At 38.6% G+C, this 20,027-nt stretch overlaps 1 protein-coding gene across 1 annotated transcript; it reads right to left on the reverse strand.

Annotated features, from left to right (window-relative positions):
- Positions 1-3,797: 3,797 nt before the first annotated feature.
- ZNF527 (zinc finger protein 527) lies at positions 3,798-17,410 on the reverse strand. Its single transcript, XM_059906254.1, has 6 exons — positions 17,231-17,410; positions 15,435-15,556; positions 14,338-14,412; positions 12,868-12,994; positions 12,144-12,239; positions 3,798-6,003 (listed from the first exon to the last, which is right to left on the reverse strand). Exons 3-6 carry the CDS (start codon positions 14,368-14,370, stop codon positions 4,430-4,432), a joined length of 1,830 nt encoding a protein of 609 aa, XP_059762237.1. The 5' UTR covers positions 14,371-14,412; positions 15,435-15,556; positions 17,231-17,410; the 3' UTR covers positions 3,798-4,429.
- Positions 17,411-20,027: the final 2,617 nt, after the last annotated feature.

A 20,027-nucleotide genomic window follows, 5' to 3' on the forward strand; every position in this document is an offset into this window, starting at 1 on the left:
TCTGTCATACAATTTGTCTCCCTGTCCCGAGCTCTGTGAATAAAGTAGGGTACAGCAAATATTTTAAGTACTAGAATCAATGTGAAATGATGCTATAAAAAGGAAACATTTTTTCCAGCTGTCTCTAAAAGGGACCCAATCATAAGAGCAGCAATTTTACCCCCAATTCATGTGCAGTCCTAGCATCCAAATACAGTAACTGCTAAAAGAGTACAGGACTCCATGGAAAATTTACTTCTATCAATACATCACATAAACCTTCGCACTTGCTCAGGAAGAGATGTCTGAAATACTTTTAAAAAGAAAGAAAACCTTCTATTAGGAGGAAGAGAGCAAGTGGAATTTTAACACACCTGAGGAAGCTTAGCCACATTTCCTTTTGACTCATTTACATCAATTGAGGCAATTTTAAATTATCAATTTTCAAATGGTTGTTTTTTAACAATGTTATTGAAACAATGTTCACAAATCCTAAAACAACTTCAAGTTTTATAGAGTAATTAATATATATTTCTTATTAAAATGAGCTCTACTGTGGGCCATCTTTTTCTTCTTGGGCAAGAGGAACGATAGAAAATAGAAAATATAGTATATAAGGAAAATGCAATCTTACTTTAGACTCTTTCTCAGGCCCCCAAATCCATCTAGCAAGACCTTTTGCTGAGAAAAATTATTGGAAAATTTCTATTTCTGATTTCATAACCTCTCTCTGTTCCTGACCAAGGTTCTTGGACTCCTTAATCAATAGAAATTGCTAAGAGGCCAGATGAGAAATTCAGGCAAGGCTTTATTGGGACTCATGCTGCAGCACAAGGGAAAGAAAACAAGTAACAGATGCCCTTGCTCGCTCTTGGTGTGTGCATGGGGGTGTGAGCTGATCCCTAAATGGGGTGAGGGTCAGGCTGGAAGGGTGGCTTAGGTGGTCGGCCCACCTCCTTGGTGGTGCTGTGTGCAGGGATTATGTGCAGTACCCTGATTTTGCCTTCGACACCTCAGAAGTGGCAGTTGGGTTTTTGGTCTTTTTGTATCTTGTTGTTCATAATTTGCCCCAACTGCATATGCATGCAGTTATTTTTAGTCCTATATAGTTTTTTTTTGTATTCTGTTGCTCCAAGAGACATTTGTCCAGGTGCATGCACTGTAGCAAAGGGTGCCAGATTCCAGGTCCCAGCTTGTCTCATTTCAAAAGTATATGCTTGTTTTCTCCCTCCCTAAATTCCTTGGAAGGTAGCTAACTTTGGACAGAAAACATTTAGGATGGGTCTGGAATATCCTATTATTGCCAGAAAGTAAAGTTGCTTGCAGAAATGTCAGGGCAGTGCTGAAGGGAGCAAGGAGTTAGCTTAAAGTGGCCCCAATGGCTAAATTCTGATAACTTGAGCATCAAAATATATATATACATTATAATTAAAATGTGTTAAGACTGTAGAAGGCCATGAGTTCATGAGACTAAAAAGAAAAATGTTAAAATGCAATACACAAATACAGAGGCATAATAAAATGCGAATTTAGTAAGAACAAAGTATAAAACATATATATACACACACATACATATACATATATGCATTTCCTTTCCATTAGGTAGATAAGGCCTATACATGTGTATATGTGTGTACGTGTATATGTAGCATGAATAGACAGATCTCTCATCTCTCCCAGGTCTTCAATCAAAAGTTAACTTCAAAAGAGGCCTTCACTGGCCACACAATCTAAAATATCAACCTGGTCACCCAGCTCTTCCTTCATCTTTTTCTCCTTAGAAGTTACTCTCTTACATAGTATATGTTTTACTTATATATATTGTCTATCTTCTTCACTAGAAATTAGCTCTATGAAGGCAAGGATTTTTGTCTATTTAACTCACAACTGTTACCTCCAAAGCCTGGATTAGAACAAAGCCTGGCACAGAGTAGTTGCTCAATACAAAAATTTTAAATAAAACACATACACATAAACACACAAATACAAACCTTCTACTTAAGCAAGAGTAAATAAAGAAAACTCTTCTTTATGACAAGCAAAAACTGCATAAACTGTAACGAGGCAGAAGATATGTTCAGCACAATAACCAGATTAAAAAAGAAATCCAAAAAGTCATTGTCATTGATCACACTCAACCAAGTGGAGAAGGTTTAACCAGTGTGTTCTAAATGGATTAGTTCATGTCCTAAAGATAATTAACTAAACAGACTCAAACTCTTATCTCTTAGGATAGGAAATCTATAGCTGGTCCTAATATCTATAAGGTACTAATAAAGCATGAGTTTTTAATGATGCTAAAAGATCAAGTCAATATATCACAATAAGACAATGGATTGTATAGTTGCAGATAAACAAAATTTAGGTACCTCATTGTGAGGAGAAACATCAGATTGTAAAATACAAACACCTGTGCTAAAGGCATGGGTGTAACAGATTTTATCAACATTACAAGTGAAGTTTAACTGTAAAAACTGAATCAGTGGCTTGGGTTTATATCACCTTGGAGGAAGAAATCAGGTGCCATACTTAGATCAAGAATCAATTAGTGAACAACTCAGACTCATCACTGGTCTGAGTTATTATTTTTTTTCCTTTAAGCTTAGTAGTTTAGAGTAACCCTGAGGAGCTTTCTGATGTAAGTTATAACTAAACTCTTAGAACATATTAAAATAAGTGTTCCTATACCCCCAGGAAATATGAGAGAATAAAGGAATGATTACATGAATTTAGCTTACGATTATTAATATATTTTAGATACAATGCAAGTTTGGCAGTGTTTTAAAACCATTATATTTGTTTCTGTTCAAGGTTTGAAGTATTCAATTATACTAGATCTGTAATTTAAGTTGTTCAAAGGGAATTTGTCTTAATATTTAAGAAAAATAATTTTCAGATTTTTATTAGATATAAGTATAAATTGACTATTAAAGACATTATTATATTCGTAGTCATTGTTTTGCTCCACGCACATATATACACATGTAAATCCTTCACTTTTTCATAATTCATTTGTCCTGATCTGTTTTTATAGATGCTCTCCAGACAATGCCCAAGATTATAACTGGTTCTAACTGTTCAAAGTGGCAACGTCTCCATATTAAAGTTTACCTTCGTATATCCACTCAGATAAAAGAGGAATATACTGCCCCACACCTTCCTGTTCCTCATTACTCTGAATAGTAATGATTTATACTCTAAAAATTTTAGGCTCCAACTGCTTTACTTTAACCATTAGTTGAAAATGGCTCATTCTTTTTGTCTGCCAGAAATGTCTAATATGTCCAGTTCCAAAGAAGTTATCCATAAACTTCTTAAACCAAGTTTACAACCCACCCACAAAAGAAGACCTCATTTACAATTCTATCTTATTCTATCACACGATATGTTTAAACCTACACTGAAAGTAGAAAATCAAATAATTCCTTTAAGATGAAGAGCCATTCATTAAACTGATGGATCCATTATTCTCTTAGCTGGCCAGTCTTTCTTTAAAGGTCTATAGTGAGTCACTGCCACAAATGATTTTAATTCCCTATGAGAAAGACTGGTAATAAGTTTTACTAGTGAATTTTTAAAAATTCTTCCTTATTGTGAAACAGACTAATGAATACTAAATTAGTTTTTATCAACAAATAAAATGTAACAATTCTCTCAGCTTTATGAAGGCTGTGTATTTAACTTTCATATACTTATGAGGTTTATACTCAGGATAAACAATTATGCCATATAAAAGATTAAGGCTTTCTCACATGTGTAGCAAACATGGCGTGTATGAGTCAGGACTCTGATTCCAAGAGGCAAAAACCCAAATCAAATTAACATAAGCAGAAATAAGAAAATTTATTGGATCACAAAAATGAAAAAGTAAAAAATGGTGTAGACTTCAGACATGACTGGATCCAGAAGATCAAACAGCACCCTCAGATTTCTGTCTCTGACCTCAGTTTTCCTTTGTGTTGGATTTATCCTGGGAAGGCTTTCTTCATGTGGTGGCAAAAAGGCTACTGGTGAGTTTTTAACCTTACTAAATCCTTGAAACTTGCAATTCTGGGGTGGGGAAAAAAAAATCTTTTCTTACTACCCATAACAATAACCCCCTAGGACTCTACTGGTCTAGACAGGGACATTTGTAAATCCCTTATCTATCATGAGGTTGAAGAAAATAATTGGCCTGCCTATGAGCAATCTACTGCTCTCCCTGATTAAACAATTTCATCAGAATGATATGCATTGAGGGTGAGGTAAGTCTCAAATGGGGTACAGAACAGATCCAGAAGTAATAGATGTCTACTACTCAGGCTATTTCAAATAAGGGATGCTCATGAACTGAAGGCTTCTCCATAGGTACTACATTCATAGAATTACTAACTGAAGAACTCACTATTATTTATTTAATAAGGACTGAATGGTGACTAAATGTTTTCTTTCTTATACTTGTTATACATAATCAGAGAGTTTCTCTATTATGAATTTTCTGATGTCGTCTAAGAGCTGAAGCACAGCTAAAATTGTTCCCACATTCATTACAGTTATAGGGTTTTTCTCCAGCATGAATTCTCTGGTGTAGCCTAAGGGACAAGATCTGATGGAAAGCCTTCCCACATTCATTACATTCATAAGGTTTCTCTCCAGTATGAATTCTCTGATGTTGATTAAGGTATGAGCCACAACTGAAGGCCTTCCCACATTTGTTACATTCAAAGGGTTTCTCTCCTGCATGACTTCTTTTATGATGAATTAGAACTAAAGCATCACTGAAGGCTTTCCCACATTTACTGCATTCAAAAGGTCTCTCTCCAGTATGAATTCTATGATGTCGATTAAGTTGTGAGTCAGTCCTAAAAAACTTCCCACATTTGATGCACTCATAGGGCTTTTCACCGGTGTGAATTCTCTGATGTTGATTAAGGTGTGAGCGATAGCCAAAGGTCTTTCCACATTCATTACATTTAAAGGGTTTCTCTCCTGTGTGAATTCTTTGATGCAGAGTAAGGGCTATGCGTCTGCTGAAGGCTTTTCCACATTGATTACATTCATAGGGTTTCTCTCCAGTGTGAATTCTCTGATGTTGATTAAGGTGTGCACTCTGTCTGAAGGCTTTGTTACATTCCTTACATTCATATGGTTTCTCTCCTGTGTGAATTCTCTGATGTTCCACAAGGAAGGCATAACGGCTAAAGGCCTTCCCACATTCATTGCATGCAAAGGGTTTCTCTCCAGTGTGGATTCTCTGATGTTGAGCAAGGTGTGCACTCTGTCTGAAAGCTTTGTTACACTCCTTACATTCATATGGTTTCTCCCCAGTATGAGCTCTCTGATGCTCACTGAGAAAGAAGTCATGGCTAAAGGCTTTTCCACAGTCATTGCATGCGTATGGTTTCTCTCTACTGTGAATTCTCTGAGGTTGAGTAAAGAACGAGTAACAGCTAAAGGCAGCACCACATTCAACGTATCCATGGGATAATTTTCCAAGATGAGTTGTGTGATGTTGAGTAAGTAATGAGTGGAAACTTAAGAGATCTGAAAAATCATTACTTTCGTAATGTTTCTCCCCAGGAGGAATTTCTGCATCTTTACTAAGGTATGTACTCTGTTTGAATTCTTCACATTCATTACCTATCAAAGATTCCTTCTCAGCATGTAGTCTTTTATGTTCAGTTAGAACTGAATTTGGGGGGAACATTTTATCATAAATATCAAATTTATGTACTTGCTCTACTGTGGGAACTCTCCGTTGTGTTAAAAGTACTGAGTTCAAGAGAACATTTCTCTCAGAATTATTATATTCATTGTCTCTTTTCATGGCAGAGATTTCCTTAAGAGTTGTCACTTGCCTGAAATGCCTCTCCTGATTTCCCTGATGTTGCTCAAATTCACCCTCATATTTCCAGGCTTCTCTGAAACTGGAGGATTCAAGGCCATAACTTGTAAGTCTTTCCATTATCATCCCCTGGGATATTTCCTCTTCATCAATGTACCGTTTTGGAGATAATGCCTTGATTTCATACAAAGAGTCCCCTTCTGAAAAATATCAAGAAAGCAAATGTCTCCTTTTTACCTTTGCAAGGAGAAAGAAAACTGTTATAGAAGAAATTAAAGAATTTACTTGGGGGAAAGAGGGGAGAAAGTCATGGTTCTGACTTTTTTTATCAATTTACATTCCTGTCAGCCACATGAAATATGTCTTCGAACTCATTCACACTGGCTAACATTATTCTAAAAATCTTTGCCCTTACAAGTAAAGAGTACCTCATTATTGTTTTAATTTGCAATTCTCTGATTATAAAATTGAGCATTTGCATATACATTTATGTACCTTTTATATATTTTGTGGTTTCTTCTTTGGTGAATTCCTTATTCACGTACTTTGCATATATTTTAATTACACTGGCATTTCTTTTAAGTAGTTTATAGAAGTCATTATAAATTTAAGACATTAAGGCTTTATGAGCATTTTTCTCCCTCAAATCACATGTCATCTTCATTTATAATTTTATTGTCACATATCTTCATTTATAATGCTTCTGATAAAATTTTTAAAAAATTTGTATGAACTCAAATCTTCCAATTTTTCCATTATAGAGCCTGGCCTTTATGTCATTTTAAGAAAGACTTTCCAAAACCCAATATTATACAAATATTATCCATAACTTTTAAGAAAATCTTTTTGCATCACTAATTTGAAAAACTACCTTTATCTAATACTAAGTTTTCATATATACATGGGTGTATTTTTGTACATTCTTCACTGTTCCACTGATCTATTTTACCGTTCTTGTATAAGACCAATCTCATGGATAACAGGCAAAATTCTTAAATATTAAAAATTGAATCAAGCAGTATATTAAATAAATAATACACATGATGAAGTATGCAATTCAGAAATACAAAAATTGTTCATCAATAGGAAATCCTTTACTATATTATTATGTTATTCTCTATACTTTCCTATATTTTTAACTTCATCAGTAAAAAAAGAAAAAAATATTTCCAGAAATAAAAACTTGACTTTCCATCCTGAGAGAGAACTTATCTACCAGGAAAAAGTGACCCAAAATGGTCAAGACTAAAACATGTCCTGATAAAATGACTTTAAAATGAAAGAAAGAACCATCTAGGAGGTCAGAACAAAATATAAAGGCACTTATACATAAAGGGAAAATATCAAGCTGGCATCAGACTTCTTTGTAACAACATTCAACACCAATACTATACTATAAGCAACTTAAGGAAAGAATGGCCAATTATGAACAAGGTAGAGCGTAGAGGGACATTGTTTGCATGAACTCTTTTTGAGGAAACTGCTAGACAGCAGATTTCAGCCAATCCAGAGATGTCCAGAGAAATTTCAGCAAAATGACCTAGTGGAAAACACTAAATATATTTAACTACAGAATTAAGACAAAAGGAAAGGTTGGGATAAATGTGACACAAGGGCATGTAAATATAATATGCCTGGACAATGTAAAAAGCATACAAGTAACAAAATTTGGGAAGAGAAGGTGGGGAGTATAACAAGGCTACTTAGTGACTCATCTATAACAGGTAAAAAAATCAAAGGCTAGTTTTTAAAGCTGACCAATCAAGTAATAGAAGGAATAAATACTGTCTAAAGAAACAGAGCACTATAACCGTGAAGGCACTAGAACAAAAGAAGAATCTTCCTAATTATTATAAAAACTGTAGTATTACACGACCAAAAAAAAGCCTAGGAAAACAGACAAGTTAAAGTCTTTTTTAAAAACTGTAAAAATCAGAAAATATAACACAAAACAATGTACAGAATTAAGCCCAAACATATCAAAAACGTGGTTGGACTTTCACCTATTAAATTGAAATGATATCCAGATTGGTTCACAAAGCAAAACTCAATTCTATACTGCATATAAAGCTCACGTTTAAAACAAGGTGATTTTACAAAGTTGAAAATAAAAAGATGATAAAGGCCCTAAAGAAAGCACAAAAAGGCAAGAAACATTCTCCCTAAGGGCCTTCAGAGGGAAGGCAGGCTGCTAACATCTTGATTTTAGCCCTGTAAGACCCATTTTCAACTTCTGACCTGGATCCAGAGCTATATGATAATAAATTTGTGTTGTTTTCAGCCACTAAATTTGTGGTAATTTGTTACAGCAGCCATAAGAAACTAATAAAAAAGCAGACAGGTACAACATTTTGGGGAGAAATTTGGCAATTCCTAAACTACATATGCACTTACTTAGCAATCCTACATCTACGAAACAACCCTGAAAATAAAGCCTCAACAACAGGAACATACATATTTACAAGGTTATTTATTGCAGCATTGTCTGTAATTGTAAACTACTGCAAACATCCTAAAATTTCACACATTATAGAGTATTGAATAAATTACCATAACATCCACAGAATGGAGTATTCTGCAGCTGTTAGAAAAATGAGGAAGCTCTCCATGAACTCATATGGAGTGATTTCCTGTACAGCTGACCCCCGAACAATGCAGGGGCTATGGGTATAACTTTACAGTCAGCCCTCCGAATCTGCAGTTCAGCATCCATGGATTCAACCTACCTCGGATCATGTAGTAAGTATTTATTGAAAAAATTCACATATAAGTGGACCCTTGCAGTTCAAACCATGTCATTATAGCTAAGTGAAAAGAACAAATGCAAATCTACAGGTATATCTGCTCACTCGTGCAAAAGAAACATAAAAAGGACAAACCTGAAAATACAGACTGGTGATCTACAAGGGGTGGGTAAGAAAGGGGCAGGAAGAAGTAGGGAACAGAAACAAGACAGTAAGGATGAGGAGGGAGCAACACTTTACTGAGGATACATTCTTGTAAAGGTCTGATTCTTAGGAGCATAGTAATGTTTCAGATACAAAAAAAAAATTGAAATCAATCAGGATGTAATAGGAATCAACAGAAACAAATGAACCTAGAAAAACTAACCTAAGTAACTCTGGAAAATAGTTTTTGACTGAATACTTAAGACTAAAAAAGTACATATGTACCTAAATACAAATAATGTAATCTACTTAGTAAATTTATTTCTCACAGAGGAATAGGAATAGGTTAGAAATTCTGAAACTACTTTGTGTGTATACTTAAATTGAGCAAATAATTAAATACATTGCTTCTCATTGTCAGAAGAAGAAATTACAAGTAAGTAAAGGAGAAAGGCTATGATAAACCCTGTGGAGGGTAGGACTAAAATCAGGGTATCAATATAAACCAATAATTTAATATATTAAAAAAAAAATAGAGGCAGAAATAAATATAGAAGTGTGTGTCTGTCTAGAAGTGTGTGTTGGTATACATACATATATTTTCCAGCTCAATCTGCTGTGAGGGCCTAGAAGAAATCACTTCCAGTAGCAATAAGTACACCTAGTACCCAGACCTTGGTTTCTAAACATCATTTCCCAATAAAAGGAACCAGGGCTCCTTGGAGAAGTGGTTGATTCAAGGCTGGGGAAAGGAAAACAAGATGAACCTGGAATACCTGGAACCACGAAGTGGGGCATGTTAAAAGGTCATAGGAACCAACTTGAAGAAGATCCCAATGGTCAAAGCTGGAACACTTTGAGCAACAAAATAATGATACAGTAGTTTTAACTCACAGGAAAAAAAAAAACCATCATTCCATAAATATGAAGAAATATTTTAATATATAAACAAATGGGAGAGATGAAACAGCTCTTCCAGACAGAACAATCCTAGTTAATATGTGTAAAGAAAAGAAGGAAATAAAAATGTCAACATTAGGTCAATACCACAACAGTGGTAATTGTTGCAAACAAGATCCAACAGGGCCGTGGATGCTAAAATTAGTGGGCAAAAGTTTCAGAAGAAACTGCATAGTATCAAGTATCTTCCCCAAATATTTATTAATTATAAATAGAAAAATAGTAACTTTACAATGGAGAAACCAGGCAGATACCACATTCACCAAGTGATGAAAATTAACATCATTGATAATAAGATATATCAATATTATCAATCCTTTGGTATGATGCACTCACTGAGAAGGATACAACATTATTTCTGTGGCACTCTTTTCAAAAATGCACTACCTCAATCTAATCATGAGAAAACGTTAGATAAACCCAAACAGAATGCAAGCAAATGTAATGAGCCATTTGTCTAGAGTGAAGCATATCTGAAGACTCTGGAGAGATTTCTCCAAGAAGATAAAATCAATAGATAACCTAATGTGTCTGAGTGTCTTAAGAGATTTAAACAATTGATCGGGAGTTAAGAATTGAGTTAGGAATATGTAAATAGAAAACTAAGGAAAAAAATAGACAAAACCCCAGATAATTATTAATGCCAAGAAAAATAAAAAGTACAGAAAAAGTAATCTTGGTATATGCACAGCACAGCTACGACTAGCACTTAATAGCCATAATAATGTAAACACTGAACAGTGATTCAATAAAAATTAAGATATTGGTATGGGACCTAATCAAACTTACAAGCTTTTGCACAGCAAAGGAAACCATAAAAAAAACACAAAAAGACAACCTATGGAATGGGAGAAAATGTTTGCAAATGATGCGACAAGGGCTTAATCTCCAAAATATACAAACAGCTCATGCAACTCAACAACAAAAAAACAAACAACTCAATCGAAAAATGGGCAGAAAACCTTAATAGACATTTCTCCAAAGAAGACATACAGATGGCAAGCAGGCCCATGAAAAGATGCTCAACATCACTAATTATTAGAGAAATGCAAATCAAAACTACAATGAGGTACCACCTCACAACGGTCATAATGGCCATCATTAAAAAGTCTACAAATAACAAATGCTGGAGAAGGTGTGGAGAAAAGGGAACCCTCCTACACTGTTGGTGGGAATGTAAGTTGGTGCAGCCACTATGGAAAACAGTATGGAGGTTCCTCAGAAAACTAAAAATAGAATTACCATATGATCCAGCAATCCCATTCCTGGGCATATACCTGGACAAAACTATAATTCAAAAAGATACATGCACCCATATGTTCAGAGCAGCACTATTCACAATAGCCAAGACATGGAAACAACCTAAATGTCCATCTACAGATGAAAGGATAAAGAAGATGTGGTAGACACACACACACACACACACACACACACACAATGGAATACTACACAACCATAAAAGAGAACGAAATAATGCTATTTGCAGCAACATGGATGCAACTAAGAGATTACCATAATAAGTCATAAAGAGAAAGACAAATACCATATGATATCACTTAAATGTGGAATCTAAAATAAGGCACAAATGAACCTATCTACAAAACAGAAACAGACTCATAGACATAGAGAATAGACTTGTGGTTGCCAAGAGGGAGGGGGTGGGGGAGGGAAGAACTGGGAGTGTGGGATTAGCAGATGTAAACTATTATGAAGAATGGATAAACAACAAGGTCCTACTTATAGCACAGGGAATTATATTCAATATCCTGTGATAAACCATAATGGAAAAGAATATAAAAAAAAAAGAATGTCCATATGTGTATATCTGAGTCACTTTGCTGTACAGCAGAGATTGGCACAACGTGGTAAATCAACTACACCTCAATTAAAAATATAAATAAAACTTTAAAAATTATGATATCGGTGAGATAGGAAGACAGAAATTGTCTGTGTGCGCGTGCATGCTCACACACATGTTGGATTCAGGATAAGAAAGTACTAAATTCTTATTTTCTTAGTGAAGATATTGGATAAGGACTAAATCTGAAAAAAACAATCAAGAAATAGCAACATAAACATATTTATTAGAGACATGAAGGAAACACCAAAAGAAGCTGCAAAAGTAAAGAATGTGGATCCCTCTAGGGACAGGGAAACTGGGAAGCAGGGCAAGAGACCTCCTTTTTTAAAGGAATAAGCCTTATAAAAGACTTGTCTCTTCAACCAATGTGCATACATAACTTTGATAAAAATAAAAACTCTAAAAAGAAATCTAGAAATGTATATAACTCTGTCCATAAAGGGGAAAGAAGAACTTAAAAGGAACAAGATTCAGGGTATAGGTAGAAATATTATTGAGAATATAACTTGATAGAAATAGAGAGGAAATGACCTCCTGAAGCCCAGGACAGCTTCCTCAAATGCAGGGCAGTCTTCTTATGACGACTTGGGCTGTCACCTTACAACAGCCCTCCCTGTTCCCCGTCACTCACCTGCATATTGACCATCTGACATCTCTCTCTCCACCATGCAAGGATCCTTCCCTTGCTCCAATAAGGAGATCATGTTGGGCTTAGAAATGGAAAGTCCTGTTTACAGGAGAAGAAAAATGAGAGCCAGCAAGACAGACAGATAAACAAATCAACTTGCTATTGCTGTTCCAGACCCAGACTCAATCTCTTGGTCATCAGGCAAGAAAGGACATTAGAGGAAGGGCCAGAGAATGGAAAGACGCTTGAATGGAGAATGAGAAAGACAAAGCTTCTTTCATAGCAGCAGTGCTCAAAGTACTAGAGCAGAAGAACCATCACCTAGGAACTTATTAGAAACGCAAATTCTCAGGCTGCCCCAACCCAAACCTACTGAATCAGAAGCCACAGTGTTTCTCAAAATTTAATGGGCATCAGAACCACTTGGAGGGCTCATTAAAACCCAGACTATTAGGCCTATTCCAAGATTCTGTAGGTCTATAGTGGGACCCCATAATTTGCAATTAAAAAAATTCCCACGCCATACTAATGCTGCTATCCCAAACCATCATTCTAGAGCAAAGGGAACTATACTCATTTATAGCTCTATGAAACTACTTTGAATAATTTCCTGGGAACACGAGGTAGAAATCCAGCTGAGCATTTAAGATGCCCTAGATATTCCCAATGGAGGAAGCAAAAACACCTCATAGGGAAGATTTGAATTATGGGGGATACATATCCTTACCAAGCCATACCAAGTTCCTGTAGTTCTCCAACATGACATCTCTGTACAAATCCTTCTGAGATGAGTCCAGCCATTCCCACTCCTCTTGGGAAAAATTTAGAGCCACGTCCCTGAAGGTCACCAAACCCTGAAATTTTTTAAAAAATGTTGTTTGCCAAGTACTCCCATATGGTCCTAGCATCTTCCTCAGTCTCTCTCAGAAGAATTTAACTCAGTTGATCATCTCCTTGAAATGCTTTCTACTATTGACTCCCGGGACCCACACTCTCCTGGTTTTCCTTCTACATCAGTCCTTCTTAGTCTCTTTTGCTGGTTCCTCCTCTTCTTGTCAGCCTCTTATATTGAATGCCTTAATCTTAGTCCTTGGACCTCTTTCCTATCTACATTCGCCACAACCCTACCCTCAAGATAATCTCATCCTGTCCCATGGCTTTAAATACACTAATGACTCTCAAATTCACATCTCCAGTCTTGAACTCTAGATATATAATCAATACTTTACTTGGATATCCAACAGGTCTCTCAAATTTAATATATCTAGAACTCAATTCTTGATTCTTATCTCATCCCACCCTGTCTTCCTATCTCAGTAAATGGCATGACCATTTACACAATTGCCCAGGTCAAAAATCTCTGTAGTCTTTCATGATTTCTTTCTTCCTCTCATACTCCACAACCAATCCCTGATCAAATCCCATATTTTCTATCTCCAATATACACCCAGAATCTCACCAGCTCCAATGCCACCACCATGGTCCAGGCAGCTATCACCTCCCACCTGGATTACTGCAGCAGTCTCCTGACTGGCCTCCCTGCTTCCACTCTTACTTCTCTGCTATTTATTTTCCTTTTAAAACATAAATCAAATCACATCACAAACACCCCAATGGTTCTCCTTCACCTTTAGAACAAAAATCAAAGTTCTGGTCATGACTTTTAAGGGCCTGCATAATTTGGTCCCCAGCTACTGCTCTGATCTCACAGTGCACATTTCCCTCTGAGGATACTGGCTTATTGCTATCCCTGGAACATATCAAACATGCTCCCACCACAGTAACTTTGTACTTGCTATTCCTTCTACATTTTTAAAGCTCTTCCCCAGATCTCCACAAAACTTACTCCCTACTTTCACTCAGGTTTTTCTTTGCTCAACTGTCACTTTCTCAGAAAAGCCGTCCTTGACCTCCCTATTTGATAATCACACTCCATCCTTTATTTCACTTGCATTCATCTCCAACACAACAAATCGTGATCCACCTAAAGAGGAAAAATTCTGTTCCATCATACATTTAAGCACAACACTGAGTAAAAAAAGCAACTAAATGTTTTGTAGAAGGATTATATGAACAAATAGTGGAGAGAGAGAAGTGAAGAGAGTGCTCACTGGGCTACTTGTGACTCTCTCTGAGGTCTCAAAGTCCTGAAAAATGATGTGGAATTTCTGGAAACAAAGTGAAAACATCAACTTACCTGGGACATGGCTTTACATAGTCCAACAGCCATTCTTCCTTCCTTCTTCAGTTTTCTCTTTTGGAGAACAAAGTCCTGAGAAGGGAGAGTTAAACAAGAAAAAAAAAATGGCAGAGCAGCCCTATGTTGCTGATCTGAGACTCACAGAGTTTTTTGCCCCTTTATGGTCCCTAGTTTCTTTACATGGACCAGCCCTACCCCGTTCCAAGATCTGAGAAAAAAAGGCCAAAGTTGAACTTAACCCCTGAAGTCCTGACTAATATTAAGGACACACAGCCTGAACTCAACAAAATCTAAAGTCCATCCTATCGCCAATAAGACAATTTATGATCTAGCCCTGGCTGCCCCTTAGACCTCATTTCCCACTCTACTCCCACTTATTCGCCCCACTCCAGGCATACAGATTTCCTTATAGTTCCTCAAACACTGTCCACACTCCTTTTTCAAGGCTGTGGCCTTGGGTTTTCCTTCTGCCTGGACACAGCACATTCCCTCTCTTCATTCTTATCTGTGCTCAATTGTTACAAGATTGGAGGGACCTCCCTATTCTACCTAAAGAGAATCTCCCTTCCAGTTATTATTTTTCCTTATCTTGATTTATTTTTCTTCTTAGCATTTAACATCATTGGACATGTTACTTTTTTTTTTTTCTGTTAACTGTTGTCTTCCCAAACAATAGTATAAGATTTAAGACAGCCAGGATTTGTTGGGTTCACTGGTATATCTCTAGTGCTAGAATAATGCCAGAACCACTGTAAGTGCTAAAAACATATTTGATAAACAAATAAATAAATCTTACTGTGGCTCCTGTAATATAAATAGCAATGTTACACATGTTGTGTATGTCATTATCTTATTTAACCTTCACAAAACTGCAAAGGTAGGTATTATTATCCCCATTTTACCACCAAGTGAAATTGAGGTTCAAAAAGCTTAAACAGCTAACTCAAAGTCATAAGAGTCAAACTGCAGTGTGGCTCAAAGACTGGTCCTCTTTCAAGAGACCACAATGTTTGTATGGGAAATATTCAACATAACCTGAGAAATCAATGCTATATGTTTTTTAGAGAAGCATATTCAGAGGCAGCAGGTGTTACCTTTATTACTCCACAGAAATTCAGCCTGAGGCAAACACTGACAAATTTCAATACCAAACCAACAAGAAACTGCACAGCCTGAAACAAGTTCCTTGTCTTCTCAGAGCCAACATTTCTTCACTCTGAAAACAAAGACAGTTGTGTTTGACTTAGAATTTAAGATATACAACCCCCTAATTCTGGGCTACTCTGCACTAACCAACTCAATCTGTAAGAAAATTATTTCCTTAGTGCAATGCAGCTTGAATTTGTCCATAAAAGCCTTTGCAACCCAAGAGGAGAATCAGTGAAGTCTTCTCAGCACCTGGGAGCTCTAAGTAGCACCTGCATAAAAGAAATAGCTTTTAAATTGCTGTTTCAAATCGCTGTGTATCATCTGAATAATATTTTTCAAGTTTGAGATGAACCATCAGTCTCTGAAAGGTGTTGGGAAAGACTTGCGCTTTATATAGACCCCCAGACACACACTGACTCTCCACTCCTTTCCTCATTGGCTACGTGACCTTGGGCAAATCAACCCAACTGTCAGAACCTTTCCTCACTGTCAAGATTGCTTGAGCCAACTCCTGGCATAGAGAAGTGCCACCCTTATTGCCACTTAGATTTTACACACACAGTTGAAAAGGAAATGAGTGCATTTTTCTTTGTTACGTAAAGTCAGAACCAAACACTTAGTTCACTTGGTATGTGAGAAAAAGAGCCATGGATCAGCCTCTCTCAGCACCAAACATGGAAGAGTTTTGACAAGGACAAACCTAAAATCTCAAACTCCATGGCCTAAGGAGAGGAAGACTGGGTTTTCAGGTTGGGCTTTCCTCCCCCAAAAGCAGCCAATATGAGGATGGTTTCACTACAGTGCCTTTAGATTGGGTTCTGTTACTCACAATGGGACCAAACGAAGAGACCCAGGTTAAGTTCCATGTCCAGAAGGGTCCCAGTCCAAGACCACAGACAATCATCTCCAACACCCTCAGAACTCAGGGCCCCCATTTTTCACCCTCACAGCGTGGGAAAGATCAAGAGAGTTTAGCACTTAACAGCAAGGATTCTGGAGCCAAATAGCCTGGGCTTAAGTCCTGATTCTGTCACTTAGTAACTGTGTGAATGTGGGTGAGTAATTTTAATCTTTCTGTGTCTCACAATCACACACTAGGTCTGACATACACATACAAATTCTCACCCAATCACACACATATATGTGGTCACATAATTGCGACTGTAATGTCACATACATACACAGTGGTATTAACACAAAGATAGAGATGATGATACACAGTTACTCCAACAGAGAGACAGTCACACACAATCTCATGCATAGTGACATACCACACAAAGTCACACATTCTGCCACAATTACTCACACAAAATTATACCTGCAGAGATAGATGGTCATGGGCACGTAATCACACCTTCTGTCACACACATTCAAACTCAGTTACATCCACAGGGACAAGGGGTCAAACACAGTCACACACACACCCACACAGCGACACACACACACACACACAATGTCACACCCGCAATCTCTCACAAACCCATATACAATAACACAGTTACACCTGCGGAGACAGTCACGCACAAACACACACAGACTCGGAGTTTTATACCGGAGGCAGACGGTCACAGTCGCGCACAATCACATACACGGTGACACAGAAGATCACACCCTGTCACACCCGCAGCCTGTCACACAGTCTCCTCGGCGGCGCCCTCCTGGTCTCCATCCCGCTCCCTGCCGGTCCACCCCAAGCCCGGCCCTGCCCTCTGGCTCTCGCGCATAGCCAGGCCCTACTCACCTCCCGGCGCCGCTGGCTCTGGAAACACGCCCAACGACCCGAGACCAGCGACGTCGCCTCCCAGAATCCCCTGCGGGGCGGAGCGGGGCGGGGACTGAGGCGCGCGGGACCCCGAGCTCGGCTGGGTAAACTCCAGCTGCAGGAACCTGGACTAGCAGCTCAGCTTTTCCTTCCGACCCCGCGGACCACGAACCCCAGAACGCTTTGCGCCTCGGCCTCTTTGCGGAAAGAACAACATTTCCCAGAGGGCCCCGAGGCACGCCTAGACATCGCGCCTGCGCTACAGGTGACCGCAGCTGCAGGTGCGGGTACCCGGAGCGCTATGTGCGACCCTGGGCGATCTTGGGCGCTCAAATGACTCTGGGCTACTGTGTGTGAGGGAATGGTGAAGCTGCGCACGTCCGTGACTGTTATTGAATGCTCAGGTGGGGCGGTTTGTGTGTGTGACTGTCGCTGCACACTTTTGTACTTGCTCACCACGGGACGACGGGTTCTGTCGGTGTAGTGAGCGTCTGTATTTTCAGTCACGCCCCGTGAGTGTGGGTCGTTGTGTGACAAATTGTGGGTCTGTCACGCCAAGAATGGGAGAGTGATTGTGGGTGTGTGAGGAACTGTGGCTGACTTTGGGCATGACGTTTCTGTAACTGTGTTCTTATCCCAGAGATCGCAGGAGTTTATCCATAATGGGCGGTGTTTCTGAGCTTGTCTTTAGGGTTGAGTACGTGGGAGAAGAGTGTTTGTGTGTCTGTGTGTGAGCCTGTCTCCAGGTCTAACTGTTCTCCCACCGCCGCCCAACCCTTCACCTCCGGCCATGGGTGGGGTCAGTGTTATCCTCATTTTTATTATCCCTTCTCTGATTGCCCCATATGTGATGCCAGGCACAGAGGGTAATTATATTCCAGTTGTAGGAAGATGCTCATTTGCACCAAAGCCATTTATAATGTTGTAGCCAACAGCTCTGGGGTTTATTGCTGTTTCTCCTTTTCACTTTACAACTTTAATTAGGGCCCAGCTTTAAGAAAAACTGTCCACAGTCAGGAGGACAAGAATGTGAACCCCTGAGTGATGTTAAAGAAAACCAGAGCTGAACAGTAGTTGAGGGGGTTGTTTTTTGTTTTTTGTTTTTTAAATTCAGGAACTATTGCAATAGGGGGAAAGAGACTTCAGTATAGAACTGGGCTCAATTCCAAATATAGCAAGAACAAATGGGGATTTATAGGCAAGGAGCAAGTTGGGGTTGGGGGGTGGTCAGTTCATGGAAAATTACAAAGAGGAGACATAAAGGGTAGGGGGGAATTCTCACTATACTGACCAACAGGATTCTTGCTGAGGGCTGGCCAGAGTGATCAGATACCACCTGGGTGGATGAGGAATTTAATTAGATATTGAGAGTGATCATATATCAAGAACTCAAGCTAAACTGACATGACAGAATTCTTGCTAAAAGTGGGTGTTGCAAAGACAAACACTGAAGCCCAAAGGTTGAAGCCTAGTTAAGAAGAGGGTTCAGAGGAGTCTGACTAAAAGTTTGGTCAAGGAGAGAGTCTTTGTCAGTGAAGGTTCCAAACAAATCAACATTCTTCCCCAGACCTTGGAAGATCGGAAAGGTGCACCCAAGTCAAGATCTCGGTAAGTAGGGGTGTGTGGAAGCAAAGGGAAGTTCTTGAAATAAGAACACATCCTTGGAGATTCCCTCTAATCCCCTCCCCAGAAAGAGCCCTCTAATAGCTAAAGCCCCAGAGTCTTAGACAAAGGGAGTCTGGCTACTAGGACTAAAGTGATTTGCAGTTTACTCTGTGAAACTGTTGTTACATTGCATTGTTACATTCAGAAGAAAGCATGCAATTATTTTTTAAGGCTCTACAAACATTTAATAGTTGGGTTGCTTTAATGGGAAATTTACCAGTTAGGAACTCTTTGGATGATAGGACTTCCCTGGCGGTCCAGTGGTAAAGAATCCGCCTTCCAATTCAGGGGACGCAGGTTTGAACCCTGGTCGGGGAACTAAGACCCCACATGCTGCGGGGCAACTAAGCCTGCCCACCACAACTACTGAGCTGGGGTGCCTCAACGAGAGAGCCCACGTGCCTCAAACTACAGAGTCCACATGCTCTGGAGCCCGAGCACCACAACTACAGAGCCCATGTGCCCTAGAACCCATGCGCCACGACTAGAGAGAGAAAATCTGCATGCCACAACTAGAGAGAAGCCCTCGCATCACAAGAGCCCGCGCTGCAATGAAAGATCCCACATGCCTCAACGAAGATCCCACATGCCACAACTAAGACCCGACGCAGCCAAAAAAAAAAAAAAAAAAAAAAGAATTCTTTGGATGATAATTGTGGTTTGGTGCTTGACAAATATATCACACAGCTCTTCCCTGGACTTAACTATCACGCAGGTTAGAGATCTTCTTGGATGTTTCATTCTAAAGTGCTAGAAATTTAAGATACTTCCTGACTGGTAAGGTGTACCTTCAGAGAAACTGTATATATGACTATCTCTTCATATGTCAGTAATTGATCATAAGAAGACTTTTTGTCCTTTATTTTTCTTGTCTCATACCACCAAGTCCAACACTGGTTTGAGCCCAGTCATCTCCAGTAGAGTACAGCAGTGGTCCTCAAAGTATGTCAACTAAGTGTTTGTACTGCTCAAAGAAATTGTCGTAGGACTCTGTTTATCAGGGTCTAATCAAGAAAGCAGAACTATACTGGGAATTTCAAACAGAAGATTTAATTACAGGAAATTGATTATACAATTTTGAAGGAAGGCCTCAAAGAGCAAAAAGGGGAGA

Source organism: Balaenoptera ricei, chromosome 19 (assembly GCF_028023285.1).
Source record: "Balaenoptera ricei isolate mBalRic1 chromosome 19, mBalRic1.hap2, whole genome shotgun sequence".
NCBI lineage: Eukaryota > Metazoa > Chordata > Mammalia > Artiodactyla > Balaenopteridae > Balaenoptera > Balaenoptera ricei.